At 39.1% G+C, this 17,972-nt stretch overlaps 1 protein-coding gene across 7 annotated transcripts in view; it reads left to right on the top strand.

The window, feature by feature from the left end:
- The window catches only part of HECW2 (HECT, C2 and WW domain containing E3 ubiquitin protein ligase 2), a 247,776-nt gene extending 229,891 nt beyond the window's left edge, over positions 1 to 17,885 (top strand). For 4 of the 7 annotated variants that reach the window (XM_043525153.1, XM_043525152.1, XM_043525154.1 and 1 more), the window contains 8 exons: positions 1,613 to 1,765; positions 3,786 to 3,884; positions 6,220 to 6,349; positions 6,789 to 6,935; positions 7,650 to 7,764; positions 8,722 to 8,807; positions 10,407 to 10,519; positions 16,822 to 17,885. In XM_043525153.1, coding sequence (XP_043381088.1) covers positions 1,613 to 1,765; positions 3,786 to 3,884; positions 6,220 to 6,349; positions 6,789 to 6,935; positions 7,650 to 7,764; positions 8,722 to 8,807; positions 10,407 to 10,519; positions 16,822 to 16,933 — 955 coding nt within the window. In that variant the 3' untranslated portion in view covers positions 16,934 to 17,885. Of the gene's footprint in view, positions 1 to 1,612; positions 1,766 to 3,785; positions 3,885 to 6,219; positions 6,350 to 6,788; positions 6,936 to 7,649; positions 7,765 to 7,937; positions 8,808 to 10,406; positions 10,520 to 16,821 lie in introns of those variants that run through there. The other 3 variants (XR_006284811.1, XM_037912198.2, XM_043525156.1) reach the window with 3 other exon arrangements.
- Positions 17,886 to 17,972: the final 87 nt, after the last annotated feature.

Raw genomic sequence — 17,972 nt, 5'->3', positions numbered from 1 at the left:
AAAATAAAAGAGGAAAAAACCCCACACATATATAGTGCAAAGCATGTCTCGTTCTATACATTTGATGTTGTATATTAACTGTGCATTGGATAATTATCGTAAGAGGTACAGATTGTCCTTTCAAGTTTAGTCTCTTGCCTTTTTATGTGTACATTATCCTGGCACTACTAAGACTAAAGAAGGTCAGTGTCTGAAATCCTTGGGCTATAGAGGTGCTTTATTTCCTCTCCTTTAGGGCTATAATAATGTCTGTTCCCAGTGGGAAACTCCCCAGTTTTCCATTCTGCACTGCTACAGAGGTATTAGTCTTGCACTTGATTCACTTCAATTGTGACCCTGGGAGGAGTGGCAAGACAATAATTTGTCTCAATTCTATTTCAGCAAGGAGGCTGTCTGTCCTCCCAATTTGAGGGCAATTACATGTCACTTGGAGAATGCATTTCCTTCAGGTTCTACTAATTCAAGATTATAGTTTCTAATAAATAAAGAATCTAAATAACTCCCAGCTTTTTAAATAAAAAACAAACTACTTTGATAGGGTGAAGGTCCTGAAAGGAGAGAGGTAGTCCAAGAAAGATAAAGCATTAAAGTAATTTGAGATTTTCTTTGTAAAGGAGAATATAACTCTTTGAATTTCCGTACTGCTTCCAATCTGCAAGGATACAATGATTGGTTTTTCATTTCTGGCCTTGATTTGTCAGATGCATATATGTGTAGGTTTAATGATGGCTCTTTTATTGTGTGCTGTATATAGGAAGGGATTTCTGCTTTCCCTTTAGCTTCTCCAGAATGACTCGAGTTGACACCAGTGATCAAAGTTATTCTCAAGAGACCAATATAGACTAAGCAAGGGTCTTCACTGAAGGTTGTGTGTCACTTAGGCCCCAATCCTGCAAGCTACTCCACTTCAGTTATGGCTCTATGCGGGCATAGGAGTCCACCCACATGACGCATCTCACGGGATCAAGGATTTAAACACCACAGTGATAGGTGCCTTAGAAAAACCTTATGCAATGGTTAAAAGAACGTAAATTTATAGAGAATAAGTCCATCAATGGCTATTAGCCAAGATGCTTAGGGATACAACTCCATGCTCTGAGCCTCTGCATCACTCGATAATTACCTGTTCTGTTCATTCTCTCTGAAGTATCTGGTATTTGCCACCGTCAGAAGACAGGATAGTGGGCTAGATCAGTGGTTCTCAAAGCCAGTCCGCCACTTGTTCAGGGAAAGCCCCTGGCGGGCAGGACCGGTTTGTTTACCTGCCGCATCCGCAGGTTCGGCCAATCCCACTGGCCATGGTTCATCGCTCCAGGCCAATGGGGGTTGCGGGAAGGGTGGCCAGCACGTCCCTGGGCCTGCGCCGCTTCCCGCAGCCCCCATTGGCCTGGAGCGGTGAACCGCGGCCAGTGGGATCGGCCGAACCTGTGGACGTGGCAGGTAAACAAACTGGTCTGGCCCACCAGGGGCTTTCCCTGAACAAGCAGCGGACTGGCTTTGAGAACCACTGGGCTAGAGACCTGACCAAATATGACCATTCTTATGTTCTTATGATAAGCCTTGTTGTATCAAATAAACCTTCTGTAATAAATTAACTTGAATTTTTTTAAAGGTTGGATTACAGTGGACCTTCAAGAGAGTTTTTTTTCCTGGTGTCCAGAGAGCTTTTCAATCCATATTATGGTTTATTTGAATATTCAGCCAATGATACCTACACAGTACAAATAAGTCCCATGTCTGCTTTTGTAGACAATCACCATGAATGGTAAGAATTAATTTTTGATCTTATTTTTTCTATTGTTTCTACTTGTGGAGAACCAGCTCATATTTGTTCAAACACAGAGTTTGATCTTTTTAACCAGCTGTAAAATAATTGCATTTCTTTAGACTTTCCTCATTATTATTTTTTGTAGTTGGTGGTAACAGATATTCTTTTTTCTCACAATGTCAGCAAAGATGAGATTTGGAACATATGTATTGTGGGTTTGGCTCACTATATGAAACTCCACACTTCTTGTACAAGAGCAAACATTTGCTTCACCAAAGCACTGTCAGTCCTTTGTGCATGAAAAGCAGATTATATTAAACACTGGCTTGTAGTCAACTCAGTGTATGAGAGATTTCAATCAGCTTTTATTGCATGTTGTTTGTTTGGGATTTTTCCATGAATATAGATTGTTCCAAGTAAGGCAATCCACATCTGGAGTAGGAAAATCTATTGAGATATCTCTTCTTGTTCTTTGCTATTTAATCAAGGTCCATATATCTGATAGTAGCCTTTAAAATCTGTAAAAAGGATGTACTATGAGGAATCTGAAAAACAGGAAAAAAACCTGAAATGATGTGCAGTATATATATCTATAAAATGTATCTTTATATATAATATATAAAAAATCGCAATTTCATGATTAAGGGCCAAATTCTAAACTGGTATAAATCAGTACATTTCCAGTGAAATCAGTGGAGCTATGCCATTTACACTAGCTGAGAATCTGGGTGTAAGGTATTTAAATTACAGTAATGGGGTGACAGCTGCAAGTCTGTGTAGGACAGAGGCAAATTAGGGTCTCAAATGATGTAGAATCATTGCAATGAAGTATAGTTGAGAGTTACGCCATTTAGTGCTGGCTGCACTGCACATCAATTGAAGCAATGCACTTGTTGGACTCTGGATACAGAAGTTCAGCAACAACAAACTGTATATGCTGCATCTGAAAAAGCATGACAGTCTGACAGAACAAGCTGCAGGGCTGTGCGTGGCCATCTTCTCCCCATCCCAAGCTGTGTGGAGCTAGAGATCTGGCCAGTGAGTGAGTGGGGCATGACCCATTTGTTTCTGGAGAGACTAGTGCTAGCGTCAGCATCAGGGAGAGTGCAAGGAATGGACCTGTGCAGAGAGAGAGGAAGCTTTGTGTGTCTCTTCCCCATCTTGCACACCCTGCATAGGGCCAGGCATAACAAAGCCTTAATTTTTCCCAAGTAAGGTAGTTCTGAGTATATATTTTACCAGGAAGTCTAGAAACTTGATTTTCTTTCAGAGAGTGCATTAGGCTTGAATCTGCTTTCAGATACATGGAGGGCATTCCTAGTTTCTTTAATGAGTTTTTTCACAATGTTCTGCAACATGCACCATCATTTCTGACAGCAGAATTGTGCCCTTAGAGTCTAACAGAGTCTATGTGAAGGCCCTAGTGTTGCAAACAAAGTTGCCACATTCCTAATTTCTAATCTTCCAGCAGCAATGAGTTTACAAGGGGATTTAAATCATGTTGGTATTTTTTGGGGGAAATGGAATGGTAAGGGTGATAGTTTCCAGCCACTCCCCCAGAAAAGGTTACATGGAGCCCAACATCCATCAGTCATGAAAAAGAGCATGGAGCCACCCACTAGCTAGAAAAGGATGCCTAGAATAATCTATTAGTCAGTCTCTCAGTGCTCAGAAAGGGAGAATGAGGAGATGGAGGGGCAGAAAACGGCTGTCATGTTGGAAGCCAGGGTTTGAAAAAAGGACCTAGTTTAGTAGGGTTAGAATGAGTTCAGTTTAGATTTCAGTAGCTGAAAAGTGGCAACTTCAGCTTTGAAACCCCAGGTACTTTCCACGCCTTGCAGATTTTTTTTTTCACTACATTCTACTGAGAACTAAAAAGAAACAAGCTACCACAACACAGTTATAGTTATCTGATTTAAATATACTGTTAAACTTGGTACACAGACAAATGATAGGGCAGCACACAAACCACAAAGTCTGAGTGTACTGGTTATAACTCATTTCCTTTGTCGTTCAGGTTTAGGTTCAGTGGTCGAATCCTTGGTCTTGCTCTGATTCATCAGTATTTGTTAGATGCCTTCTTTACACGGCCCTTTTATAAAGCCCTCCTCAGAATGTGAGTAGAAATGTTCTGATTTTCTTTTTCTCATGGAAAATGCAGTTTTTGACCAGCGATAAATGTTAGGTTCTTTACTCCAAGAAGATAGGTCAATATAATTCGGTCATTTAGTTTTAATCCAAGATTTACTTTAAAGTATAGTTGCCTAAATTAAGGCCCATTTATGGTACTAACCAGTTACTTGATGACTTAGATGATGATGTTGCTGATAATATCAAAACCTTGTGATTCCTGTCAACCAGTTACATCACCTGTTCCTTCTATAAAATCATACTCTTCAAATCCTGCAGTGAAACATCAGATATTAATAGAGTGCTTGTTCATTTGTCTTTAATGACTCATAGGACAGGATGTGAATCAAACCTTATTTAGACTTTAAGATCAGCTTTTTCAAAAGTAGTCTCTGATTTTTGGTTGCTTCCATTTTGAGGTGCCTAATTTGAGATATCCTGGGTCTGATTTTCAGAAGTACTGCATCTTGCAGCTCAGCTGAAAACCATAAGAACTGCAGTTGCTCAGTACCTCTGAAAATCAGGTCTAATGTTTAGGGATCCAAAAAGGAAGCCCAAAATCAGAAGCCACATCTGAGAATTTCGGAAGATGATTTACATTTATCTGTAAAGCACCGTTCACATTTATGGTGCTGTGCAAATAATACAAGCTTATTTTTACAACAACCAAAACTGTATTAGATGCTTTACAGAATTTTTTTTAAAAAGGCATGGTCTCAATCCCAAGGACCTTACAGTCCAAGGTTAGAGGTGATGTGGTGGGGGAGACGAATAAAACAGTAGGGGGGATGGGTGGTGAAAGAGAAGGACTCCAGCAGTAATATCATGTGATTACTTAGTTTAGTTATCTATTGGTCATAGTGGCTTGCTAGAAGTTTTTTAAATAGCTGTGGGCCAGATTCTGCCACCTTCACAAGCAGTGGGCCTGATTCATGATCCCCTTATGGCCTTGCCAGCAGAAAGACACTACAAAGTAGCTTTATGGATACCCCTGCTCATGCACTCCCTCCTGGGTCTGCAGCTCCACAGAAGGTGTCTTAACCAGCTCTGCACATATCTTTGCAGGAGGCACTGGTACACAGGGCATTCCCAGGTCAGCAAGGGGAATGTTGTCCCAGCCATTCTGCATTGCTGTTAAGGGCCATTGCTGCAGGATGCAAGTTAAGGTAACCCTTAGCCCAAGACCGCTCCCGGTACCCGGTAGCTAGAGAAGATGCATGCCATCTTCCCTGTGTGCCTGTACGAGCCCTAGAGTGGGCACAAGAATAAATTCCCCTGGTGGAGTAGCAGCTTATTCTCTGAGTGATCCTAAATGTAAGGCTGTTCACAGGTTAAGATTCTGCTTCAAGTGAACAAGGCTGACAGAATCTGATCCCGTAATAATAATTATGATTGTTGACTGACTTCTTGTGGGGATCATGGAAATGGTAAGGAGGTGCTTGAATGAGGAGAGGGCAGTTGGCTCACAAACCAAATTTGGAAGGGTGTATCATGTTTAAGGGCTTTGTGGCAAAATCACCCAGGCTGGCATCACTGGCAAAGTGGAGAGAGCAGGGTGTGACAGATTAAGACCATCCTCCCTATTGCAGAGGTTAGTTACTACTAATAAAGAGGTCCTATTTCTTTTATGAAGTGAATTAATTATCCCATATTGATGGATCTTTACTCCTAAGTATTACAGGTTTCAGAGTAGCAGTCGTGTTTGTCTGTATTCGTAAAAAGAGCAGGAGTACTTGTGGTACCTTAGAGACTAACAAATTTATTAGAGCATAAGCTTTCGTGGGTTACAGAATGGAACATGTATGTTCCATTCTATGCATCCGATGAAGTGGGCTGTAGCCCACGAAAGCTTATGCTCAGATAAATTTGTTAGTCTCTAAGGTGCCACAAATACACCTGTTCTTTTTAAGTATTACAAGAATTAATAGCATTTTTTGTAATCCATGGTCAAAATAAGGGTATTAGTAATTGAAATATGGTGCAAGTGGCCAGAATTCGAAATAAAGTGAAATTTACAAGCAAAAGATCTTTAAAATGGAAATTTAGGGTTTTGTAGTTTAACAACAAAGAGATGAGAGTTACGCAAGTAGTTGCTATTATCATTGCTAGGCAAATACAGAGATTCAGAATAGTTTCTACTAACTTGACTTCAGAACGTCAGCACAAAGGAATCCAGTAACCACTGTTCTTTGTTCTGTTGATTTCTCTGAGCTCCCTTTATTCTCAGTTTGTTTTGTAGGGCTGTCCTGTCTCAGCTCTGTTAATGAGCACGCACTACTGCTGTCAGCTATATTTGTATATTTTCTTCTTGTTTATGTTAGACTCTGTGACCTGAGTGACTTGGAATACCTTGATGAGGAGTTCCACCAGAGTTTGCAGTGGATGAAAGACAACGATATACATGATATCCTAGATCTCACATTCACTGTAAATGAAGAAGTTTTTGGGCAGGTGTGCAAGATTGCTACTTTCCTTTCCTTTCCTCTTTATATTCTGTTGTTAGGTAACTGTTTCTTTGGACTGAAAAATGATGTCATTCCCAGCTGATTTGAATTCATTAATAAAAATCTTGGTTGATATGAACAATCGAAAATCCTATAGAGAGATTATCATTCGTTACCTACCAATGCAATACCTAAAGAATGCAGAAGTTGGTTTGTATCTCTTATTTTGAAGCTGCTTGTTCTTACTTTGTACTTGACATGATCTGGTGAAAACAGGGATTTCAGTTTCATGTCATCTGTCTGATTTTATGTACTCCAGTCTGTTAAACCAATCTGTGCTTGGCCTAGGATATTGGGGAATTAGTGCTACGTATTTAACAAAAAGCTTGAGTTTATAATATATTCTTGTTGTATTTATATTATTTTGGTTATGGTTTTCCTCTAAGATCACTGAACGGGAACTGAAACCAGGGGGTGCCAACATCCCAGTCACAGAGAAGAACAAGAAAGAATACATAGAGAGAATGGTGAAATGGAGAATTGAGAGAGGGGTTGTGCAGCAAACAGAAAGTCTAGTTCGAGGTTTCTACGAGGTGAGAAATCCTGCTCAACTCTAGTTCCCATATGTATATTATGTAGCATTCTCCATACTTGCCTTTCTAATACACCCAACCATGCAGTATTTAGAAAACATAGGTTAAAATCAGGAGTGAGAGTTATATGTATCCTACAGTGGACCTAATGTATTTCATAATAATCAAATGTCGTCTTATATATGTGAAGGTCACTTGTTGGAGGTCATTGAGTCAACTAACATGACTATATTCTAAAGAAATGGAAAACATTTTTACCACTGTTTGCATTAGCAGCAGTGCAAACTCAGATAATAAGGAGAGTTGAACTCAGGAAGGAATTTTTTACTCCGTGTCCAGCATTACACAATTGGCTGAGGATATTTCAAGATGTTTTCCTTTACATTTTCCACCTTGAACATGGACCTTGAATATATTGACCCTTATTGCCCTGGCAGTATTTCTGTATTATTTTTCTAATAATTTTCCTTCTAAATACTAAGAGCTTCTAATGAAACTGAATGTAGCTACAGTATGAAACCCAGTGGAAGAATAGTCCACATATTTGCATCTTTTGAAAAATCTTTTAACCTTAAACCTCCCCGTTCATTGAACAAGCCAGAACATTACTTGAAAAATGATACAGCATTAGTAACTGGGGAGTCTGTTTAGTAGGAGGTAAAAATAACACAAACAATGAGGGCACGTTTCTATGTATTCTATTTCCTTTCACAGGTTGTTGACGCTAGGCTGGTGTCTGTATTTGATGCAAGAGAATTGGAACTGGTTATTGCTGGCACAGCAGAAATTGACTTAAGTGACTGGAGAAACAACACAGAGTATAGAGGAGGTGACATTGATTTTTTTTTTCCTAGTCAAAGTTAGCTCTGGTACTGCATGAGTGAACCTGGAAGTGCCCTTTGTCTAAGATTTTGCTAAACCTATTCTATGAAATATGTCAATTCAATAAGTGTTGGAGCCCATTTTAAACTAATTTTGGAATGTCTTTATTTTCCTGGTTAGCTTTTGAATTAGGAGCAGACATTTTAGTTGATAAAAGGAGTAAGATCCCAAACGGCAAGAGCATGTTTGTATTTTGAATTTACAGAGAGGTTGATGGCATCTGAAAGTGAGTAGGCAAACCTTTGACATAAAGGTGTTCTCAGAGTTCATTTACAGCAGCAGGTAAAGATTCATGTTATATCTGACTCCAAACCCCTCTCACATTCCCATTACGCTCAGTCTTTCTCCTTGCTCTTACATTCAACTATTCTGATTTTTCTCCTGCCTGACTGCATAAAGAGAGTGGTAAGGCAGACATCTTTAGTAAGGACCACTTCACTTCCATTTCCAAAGGCTATCTGGAACTGGTAGTGAGCCTATCCGAGTGCAGTCCGGCTTCAATTCCATCAAGAAGAATGAGATGACAGCTGTTTTGAGTGAGGTGGCTGCAGTTGCTACTGGTATCATGAGCAGCTTTTAAAAAAACCAAAAACATAATGTCACAAGAATTGGCAACTCGGATGATTGGCTTGCTAATGGTTTAAGTGTTTTTAAAAGGGAAACTGAATGTCTGCCTTTAATTTGGAGCAACGTGCAATGACCCTGATAAGAGCCCTGGTTTAGTCTCACTTGCTGTCTTTTGCTGATATTTGATTATAAGTATGGAGGCTAAGACTGTAACTAAGACTGAACTGGGGAAGGCCATTAATGATTAATATTTCACATGTGTGTTCTCCTGCACTTCTGTAGTACTTAATATTAAAAGAATCAAAGGTAATGTGGCTTTTTGTTGCTGTTCTAACAGGTTACCATGACAATCACATTGTAATTCGGTGGTTCTGGGCTGCTGTAGAAAGATTCAACAATGAACAACGGCTAAGGCTATTACAGGTGAGAGATCAGTAGATTTGTATAAAAATATATACCACCATTTCACATTAAATGTTAAACTACTTCATCAGTTTCGGATAATGAAACCTTCAGACAGTGTGATGTCAGGACACGGGAATGGCCTGGTAACTCAGCAGTCTCCAGATGCTTACTGTAAATAATTGAAATGTCAAAGCTAACTAAAAACAAAAGTCCCCTTGATAGAAAGTTACCAAACAGTATGAGTGTTGGGTGGTGGTGATTTTTATTATTTAACTAAAAAAATCCTCAAAATTTGTATTCCAAGGAAAGGAAAAGAAACATGATCATATTTACCTTTGAAGATTATTCAGAGGAAGAGTTAGGGAGGACTTGGCTGAGGTGTTCAAAATTATTAAAATGATATTGAAAACTGATCCAGTCCCCCATTATTATCCTTTTATATAACATGAAAACAAGAGGTCTTCACTTAGTTGATAGCCAGTAAATTAAGAACAAATAAATAGAAACACTGCTTCACACAGTATGTCCACCTGTGGAATTCATTTACCTGATGGATTCAACAACACTGAAGGCAGTAGAGGAATTTTAATGCATGTGGGTTTTTCACAGAGTTACATGTAATCAAATACAGGTACTTCTAGCACACCAAATTCTTTAGAAGGGGCCAGATCTGATTTTATCTGGGTTTGCCACATAGTTGCACTAGTTTAAAATCCATTGTTTTAAACATTTCAGAACTGGCATCTGATCATGTTAACTGTGTCACTAACATTCCTTTTCCTGTTACAGCTGGCTCTGTGTAAATGCTATGTGGGAAACCTTACTGAGGTGTCCCTTTTGATGCAGTACCATAGATGGCTGTGTAACTTTATCGCTAAGATTTCCCTTTGCGATTATAATACAGTGTAGGGATTCTGCAACTGCAGGTCAAAAATATTTTATATAGGTGTTTTATCACAGACCATTAAAAAATAAGAAGGTTCTATCTGTCACAAGACTCTCTCTTATTGATGGATGATTCTCGTCAAATCTGCTCTGTACAATGTCATAAGAAATTCTTACTGAATCTATGGGAATTTTACCTAAATGAGAACTGTAGAATTTGTCTCTTAGCTTATATCAGTTAGTAAAGTTTGTAAAGTGCTTTGAAATCCAGCTGAATGAAAGGCACGACATAAATGTAACATATATGGTAATTTACTTATTAGTTAGTCCCTCTTAAACCTTATTAAGTGTATTTTATTTTCTCCTTCCTCCCTTTATTATTTATTAGCTTGATGATGCTAGTAATGTGACTTTAATTCTACACTGATTGTGCATCATAATTATTCTTATATACTGGCTGTCTATAAGTGAAATTTGTAACATAAATTAGTCTAGTAAGACCTCCCTCCTAGAGTGCTAATCAAGAAATATGCCACTATCCCTCCCCTACATTTTAAACAGGACTTTAATACTCCTGATTCCCCTTCAAATAAGGCTTGATCCTGCAAAGTCTTATACAAGAACAACTTGACTTAGTGGGAACACTGCTGTGAGTAGTTACTTATGCATGAGCATTCACACAACCCTCAGGTTGTACATCTGTCATCCGTGTTGTTCTTTTTGTGTTGGTAGTTTGTTACAGGCACATCCAGCATACCTTATGAGGGGTTTGCATCTCTAAGAGGGAGCAATGGGCCAAGAAGATTCTGTGTAGAAAAATGGGGGAAAATCACTGCTCTTCCCAGGTAAAAGTGTGTGTATGTGTATGTTTTGGGTAGGGGTGTTTTTTTTTAATCTAAGTAAATTTTGACATTCCACTTTACCAGGTTTACAACTTCTCTTCTACAATTTATAGAGTTTTTTGTTTGTCATAAAACCAGGCATTGCTTCCCTAAAATAGTATCTGTGATGTTCTCTGAAAGGTAAGTTATTGATCATTGCCAGAAAATGGATATCAACTCTGGATTAAAGAGACCCAATGTATTTACAGTCTATTTCAGTTCCCTAGGAGGGCCAGCATGACTTCAGCGTTGTGTAGAAATCTTGCTGTGGTGATTTTTTGAATCAGAGGAAAAAATGTGTTCTGAGGAGTGATTTGAAGAAGGAGAGAGAGAAGGCGGCAAAACATGATGTTAAGGGGGGGTCAAGATTGTAAAGAGAGCAAGTAGTAGAGAGGCTTGGGCCAAGTGAAACAAGTGAAAAGGAGAGTAGAAAGAAATGAGTTGGATGTAAGGAAAAGCTGAGTTGCACAAGGCCTCGAAGAGCTGAAGCCAGGGAAAGAATTCAAGGTGGAAAGTGACATGATCAGAGTGGCAAGAGGAAAAAATAAGGAAGGAATTGCTTTTCTCGTTTTTCCTTTTGTGATGCCAGGAAAAGAGCTGTGGTCTTAAATGATCTACAGTATCAAAGACTGATGACATATGAGCCAGGATCTGAAAAGTCATCTTGACTGAACTCTGTATTAATAAGAACTTCTCTACAGAGAGGTCAGTTTTGCAGATTAATACATTTGGGGAAGATTTCCCATCATCCAATTCTGTAGCATTTAGAGGAAGTTACACTGGTTGGAAATAGATATGTTACTAACTTTGATTATCTGATAGAAAGTCAAAGTATAAACAGTACTATGTAGTTGAAATGCACAGACCCAGTGTACAAGTTTGTGGAGTCAGTAGCTCGAACACAAAACCACCTTGTCAGTTAATAGTATAAATGGGAGCCACGCAGCTGAAGGTCAAAGGTACATTAAGAGAATTCTAAGAGTTTATATTTCAAAACAATTACTGTAGTATCTTTTAGGGTCAAAAGGTATTCTGTGCATCAGCCACCTAAGCATGCCTCAGAGAATGATTGTTACTGAAATGAGAAATAGATTATGTTCCTATAGCATTTTAAAAATATAAACCATTGCATTTTCTTGAATGAACCTGGACTTCAGTAGTGCCATTCCATTTTATACCAATACTTAAGTAGGAAAAGAGAATATTGTAGTTTTTGTATCTTCTAATATTCAGTCTCTAAGACCAACTGTAGGCAGTACTGAAATATTATTAAATAAAAGGTCCCAGTTAGGATGAGGGAACCATTCACTGGGCGCATTTCACATTTAAAGACAATTCCTGCCCCAAAAGGTTTGCAATCTAAGATCTCAGTCCTGCTTAACTTCACTGTGCTGAGTCGTCCCATTAGCTTCAATGGGTGGCTACTGGTAATGAAGTTTAGCACATGTGTATATGTCACCAAGATCGGGACCTTAATAGCTAGATGTAAGTAGACCCAAAACACGTATTTGGTCAGTGTGGCAGGATGCTGGCCTGGGAGGCACAAATAACTGGAAATCAGATTTTTCCAGGGCTGATAATTTGGCTACTGTGAGGAGGAACATGACGACAAATTAATTCATTAAATTCCTTGCTGGACCTCTCATCTGTAAAAATAAATGTTTTACGGGGGTATAGTGTTGATGATTTTTAAAGTAACTTAAAAACGGGAGAAAGAAAAATAAATTGTGAAAGCTCCATTTAAAATAGTGTTCTGGACCCATAAAAACCCACTAAAGCAGGGGAACTCAAAGGGAACACTCAAACTAACTGTCTATAAATATAACTTATGGAACCCACTTTACTCATTTATTGTGCGTAGATACAGAGACTTGGGACCAAATTCACCTCTTAGGCAGCAGGATCCAACCTGGAGCAGGGCCACGCTCCCGTAAGCTGCTCATTCTACCAGGGAAACCAGAGCCAGCGGGTACACTCTACACAGGGAGAAGGGGCGGGACAAGCCAGGAGATTCAGCACCTCACTGAGGGAGTTTCTTGTGGCAGGGCTACTGCGGCGCTCCAGCTGTAAAATAAAACTGCTTCCCTTTGGAGAAAGAGAGTGGAGATATGTGCGGAGCACCTTTACTAGTTCAGCCCAGTGGGTGCAGGGAGGGTGCCAGCTGCTTGCCTCTTTGCCCATGGCAATGAACATGGCCCTTGATCTTTAACTTTCAGTTCCGTTGCTTTGGAGACACTGGGCCACAACTTTACCACTGTTTTAAGGTACTTTTACAAACATGAGAGCCAAATAACACAAGTTTATTGACAGGTTTCAGAGTAGCAGCCGTGTTAGTCTGTATTCGCAAAAAGAAAAGGAGTACTTGTGGCACCTTATAGACTAACGAAAGCTCATGCTCAAATAAATTGGTTAGTCTATAAGGTGCCACAAGTCCTCCTTTTCTTTTTACAAGTTTATTTGTCGTGAGTCAGCCACTCCCAGTGCTCAAGACATGCTACCCTAATCCCATAGGAAGTGCGTGACTTACAGCGTTCATCTCAAATTTAGCTCTGAGCAGAATGTAAACTGTGTTCACTTTTCTAACATCTCCAGTTCCTATGTGTAGAGTGGCTTCAGCCTAAGCCGCACCAGCTTCAGAGGCTTTACTATGCAAACACTGAGTAGCACTGGCTGAAGGTACCTATCTTAACAAAGACACTGAGTGGCAGACTTTCAGCAGGCTCCTAAAAGAGATCCTGCAGATGTGGATGAATTGTTGGACACACATTGAAAATTTCACCCAGAGGCTCTTCGATGCCTAATGGTTCTAGGGTTTTGTATTAACCTAGGGACAAATTCTTTTACTCTCACTCTCAGTGATTAATATTTTTATTTTGTGAATAGTCCCACTGATTTCAATGGGACCACTTGTGGAGCCTGGTACTACTGGCAAAATCTGGCTCTCAAATTACAAATCAAGGGTTTTTTTTGTTTTTGTTTGTTTGTTTGTTTTTAATTCATACCAGAGAGAAGAAATAAATGAATGAAAACATTTTATTGTAGCCATTCCCTTTTCTTGGCTCTGTAGAGCTGCGGAAGGCTAATACAGATAACAGATTGATTAGATGATTCCATAGCTTCCATAGTTCTGATCATGTTATAATCACCCTTATTGAACCAGAAAAATGAAACTTCTGGAACTTGCATGTCAAGTTGCCTGGCTTTTATCACTGCCCTTTCCATCCTATGTTAGTGGCATGTGCATGCACTGAAAAAGTTAGTTATTCCTAGTTTAGTTTTGCCCCTGCTGTCCCTGTCACCACCTTTACTTTCAGCTTGTTTATCTTATTGTATGTCAGGCTAAATCAGATATCACTAGGGGAACTCCTACTCTCTATTTCTTAAATGTTTAGAAGTTGGTAGTGTTAATTATATAGCAGCTAGTGATGATGAATATATAAACATTTGCACGCGAACAGCATTCTTCTGTTATTGCTAAGGTATTGGACTTTGGACTTAAAGTTAATTTGTCTGTAATACTGTTTGAACTCCAGTGAAGGGGAAAGTGATTGAATGTCAAGACTCCAGGAACTAAGATACATTTACCTTTATCAGAAAATGTGAGAGTACAAAGATGAACATAGTATACAGTTAGCTTGAAATGTCCTGGGAAAACAGTATCCACAGTAAAATCACTCTTCTTGCAGAATGACAGAGTCCTTTGTCTGGTAGAAGAAGAGCACATTTCCTCAACGGAATTAGTATCTTTATTTTTAAAAATGAGTCAGCTCTCTAAAGAAAATGATCACATTTTCAATACACTGACAAAATCATCCTCAAAAACTGAAAGAAAACCCAACTTGTCTTCCTACTAATCAGTTAAACCAAGATGCAAGATTGTTAGCTTGCAATGAATCCCTTATTGATTCATGGGTTACGGTTTTTATAATTTGTGGTTGTACAGCCCACATTATGCATGATGCATAATTGTAACAAGTGGATGTCTGTTTCAAAGAAACTCCTCTCCTTCCACACCCTTTCTGAGCGTATTAATCTTAAGAAGCAAGAGGAAATTCTTCTGCTGGTTGTGTGAGCAGCCAGAGGATCCAAGGAGGATTATTACAATGGTCCACATTCCCCTCCTGTGGGCCTGATGGAAAGAGAAGCTCTATGAAGTTTCTTTTATAATGTTTCCTCCAAATTCTCCTTCCAGAGGGTTAAGGAGGGGGAATCAGTTGAACCCACCCACCAGATGCAGGAGGTTAGGCCACCATGGATCTTCCGAGGTCTAAATTGAACCCAGAGAATTGGTGGATGTACAGGGTCATCTAACTACCTGACAGCACTGCTCTAATTGTAATCATACTGTCTTTTCCCCCACCCCACTCCTTAACAAGGGTCTCCGACATGGAGGGACTCTGCAGGAAAGTTAGATCCTCTAAGCACACTTCCTGGATCCCACAGATAGCTTTCCACAATGTTCTGGAAAGAGAAAAGAGAACCACGGATTCTGCTGACCTGCTCCCTTTCCCGGCAGCCAAGGGTTGATCCCTCTAGGAGGGAGGGAGGGAAGGAGGGGGGAAATGAGCAGCCCCATAGAATACCATGGGGTGTGAACTCTACCTGTTGAAAAACATTCTGACAGAGTTCTGTTAAGTCTACAATAATTGGATGGAGCAAAATACAGTATTTTTTCTACCACAGCAATACACCCGAAGTTTGGTCTGATGTTTAAAATGATAATCTGGCTCTGCATACTGTGTCTTTCCCAAAGCCTGGTATTTTTATGACACTATAATGCTGTTTGCTAATTCAGTGTTTTACCTTCACTGAGGGCTTATAATGAACTCTTAGCTTCTGTGTTATAAACAAGCTAGAATGACTCACCTCTTCTCTTCATGTTCCAACCTGGTAGTTAGGATCTGATTGGCAGTTAAGATGATGGTTCCTGATTTGTTCATCTGGGGGCTGGGCACGCTCTTGTTTTGAGAAGGCTCACTGTAAATCCAGTGTAGCCATTCTGACTGCTGCTGAATGGGGTATGTTGAATCAGGAGTCTCAGTTCTTGGTGTGGGGAGAGTTCCTGACATTATACACTTAAATTTATTATGCTGTGTGTTTTTTAAATGTTTGCTGTTCAAGTGGTGACAGGCAGGCCACTGCAGAAAAGGTTTCTGCTTGCCAACGGGAACAGGTTTAAACAACAGTGTGGTGTGATTGCAAAAGGAAAAAGTAAATGTAAAGAAAGTCCTTCCCCTTTAAGGGCCAAACCCAAATACAAAAGGACTTTTATCTTCCAAAGTAAAGGTCTAAAGGGTTAGTTAGCTTTCAAAGAAGAAGAGGAAATGAAAAGTCCTTGGAGCTTTCATCTCAGAACCCCTCTCCCGAAAGATCCTACTTGCATTAGTCACTTGGAGCTGTGCCATTTATTTCAGTGGGAGCAGGCCGGAATTACCCTGCTACTCAATAAATCCCTATATCAAATTCAGGCAACTCTGGTCCTTCCTCTAGTCAGAGGATGGGGTCTCTAGGACCTTTTCACAATGTGTGTACAGATTGTGATAGGCAGATTATAGAAATTGGGCCGGGGAGGGGGGAGAATATATTCCTGTCCTGTCAAGAAAGCCAGAGTGTGTTTTGAGAATTATATACATACATTCATTTAACTACTAAATATATTTCTCTGTAATAGATTCCCAAGATCAGATCCTCGGCTGGTGTAAATCAGTATACCTCCACTAACTTCAAGGCAGCTACACTGATTTACACCAGCTGAGGCTCTGGCCCAGAGAAATTATCAATGGAAAAGACCTAATTTGCTAACTAGTCTATATCTTGTCAGTAGGACTATTCCCTATGTGTGTTTTCTAGTATTTCACTAACTCTATCTAATTTATGTGCATTCATTCTTCAGAAATAACTTCCTCGTCATTACAGACCTAATATTCAAATATCACTAATTATTAATAGAATATACTAATTTTAAAAGTATGTATTCTAAGCCAAATTTTCAAAACAGACTACCTCAATTGTGCCCCTAAATTGCAAATTTTGTGTGTGCACATTTTACAGGCAAAATTTAGGCTACTACTTGTGATCCACATTAAGGGTCAGAATTTCAAAAATATCTTTGACAATTCTTTTTTAACTTGAAAATAAGTGTTCAGTAACACAATATTTCACAAAGCATGGTATTTTGAAAGGACCTTCTTGCACACCTGAATTTCCAGTTACTTTCATTTGAATTTCTGAATAACCATGGCTTATTTGCCACTTTTTTTTTGCAGGGCTCATACGTGTTTCAATCGTCTTGACCTTCCCCCTTACCCATCATTCTCCATGCTCTGTGAGAAACTGTTGACAGCAGTTGAAGAGACAAGTACCTTTGGACTTGAGTGATACGAAAACCATAGTGCCCAGCTCTTTGGACGTTTGTGGATCTGTCCTCTTAAGAACGAATGAACATTTGTATTGGATTTCTTAGAGGAAAATTGTTTTACAATACAATTCAAATAATGAGATTTCTATGAATGAGTAAATCTAGCTTCGGAAGCAGTTACAAGCATTGTGGTAGTGGCGGAGTACTCTACAGTAATACTGGAGTGTGCCTGGTGTGCAGGGAAAACCAACAGTCTTGCAATAAACAGTTTTTCTTGACTGCCATGTTTGTTATGGCCCAAGCAAAGGATGTGACCATGCATGATCAGCAAGGTGGCTACTGCAAAATCTGACAAGTATCTTGAAACTGGATTTCACCAAAGTCCTTGAATGTAAAGTTCAAGTCAAAATGTGAAATCGTTCAGCCCACCCCTAAATTCGCTAAAATCAAACTATGGAAATCTTTAAAAAAAAAAAAAAAAAAAAAAGTTTCCTAAAGATAGGTTACTTTATGCCATATACTATAACAGAAAATCCATTACTTGCTATACCTAAGACTACGAGTGCCTGCATGGTGTGCACCATAGATTTCAGCTTCCTGGGGCAGAAGTGAATTTGAAGGAAAATCAGCAGTAAGGGATGTCACAACAATAGCTTGCAATAAGGAGGTTTGTGAAAATGTATATGCAAGTGCTGTGTGTATGGCAAATGATGAGCTATTATAAGGAGAACTTAATAATGTCTGATTTTATGCTTTGTACTGCATGGAAACTGTTTTAAAAAATAAGTATCAATTTATCACAGCATATCAGGAAAAAGAAACTTACACAGTGACTTCTGTTTATTTTTATAGGTTCATTATGTTAAGTTCCTCAGAGTGTAAATAAGAAACTAGCAAACTAAATACTATTTCTGTTCATTTCACTTTTCATGCATTTACAGACATTATGCTAGTGTTTTATTCTTTAAGCACTCTCAAGGAAAAAAATGCCTTTTATTTTTATATGAGTAAGAAATTCCCAAAAATATTTTGCACTGAATGTACCAAAGTTGAAGGGAC

The sequence above is a fragment of the Chelonia mydas genome, chromosome 11, assembly GCF_015237465.2.
Source record: "Chelonia mydas isolate rCheMyd1 chromosome 11, rCheMyd1.pri.v2, whole genome shotgun sequence".
In the NCBI taxonomy this organism is placed as follows: domain Eukaryota; kingdom Metazoa; phylum Chordata; order Testudines; family Cheloniidae; genus Chelonia; species Chelonia mydas.
This window is presented reverse-complemented; position numbering and strand designations above follow the sequence as displayed.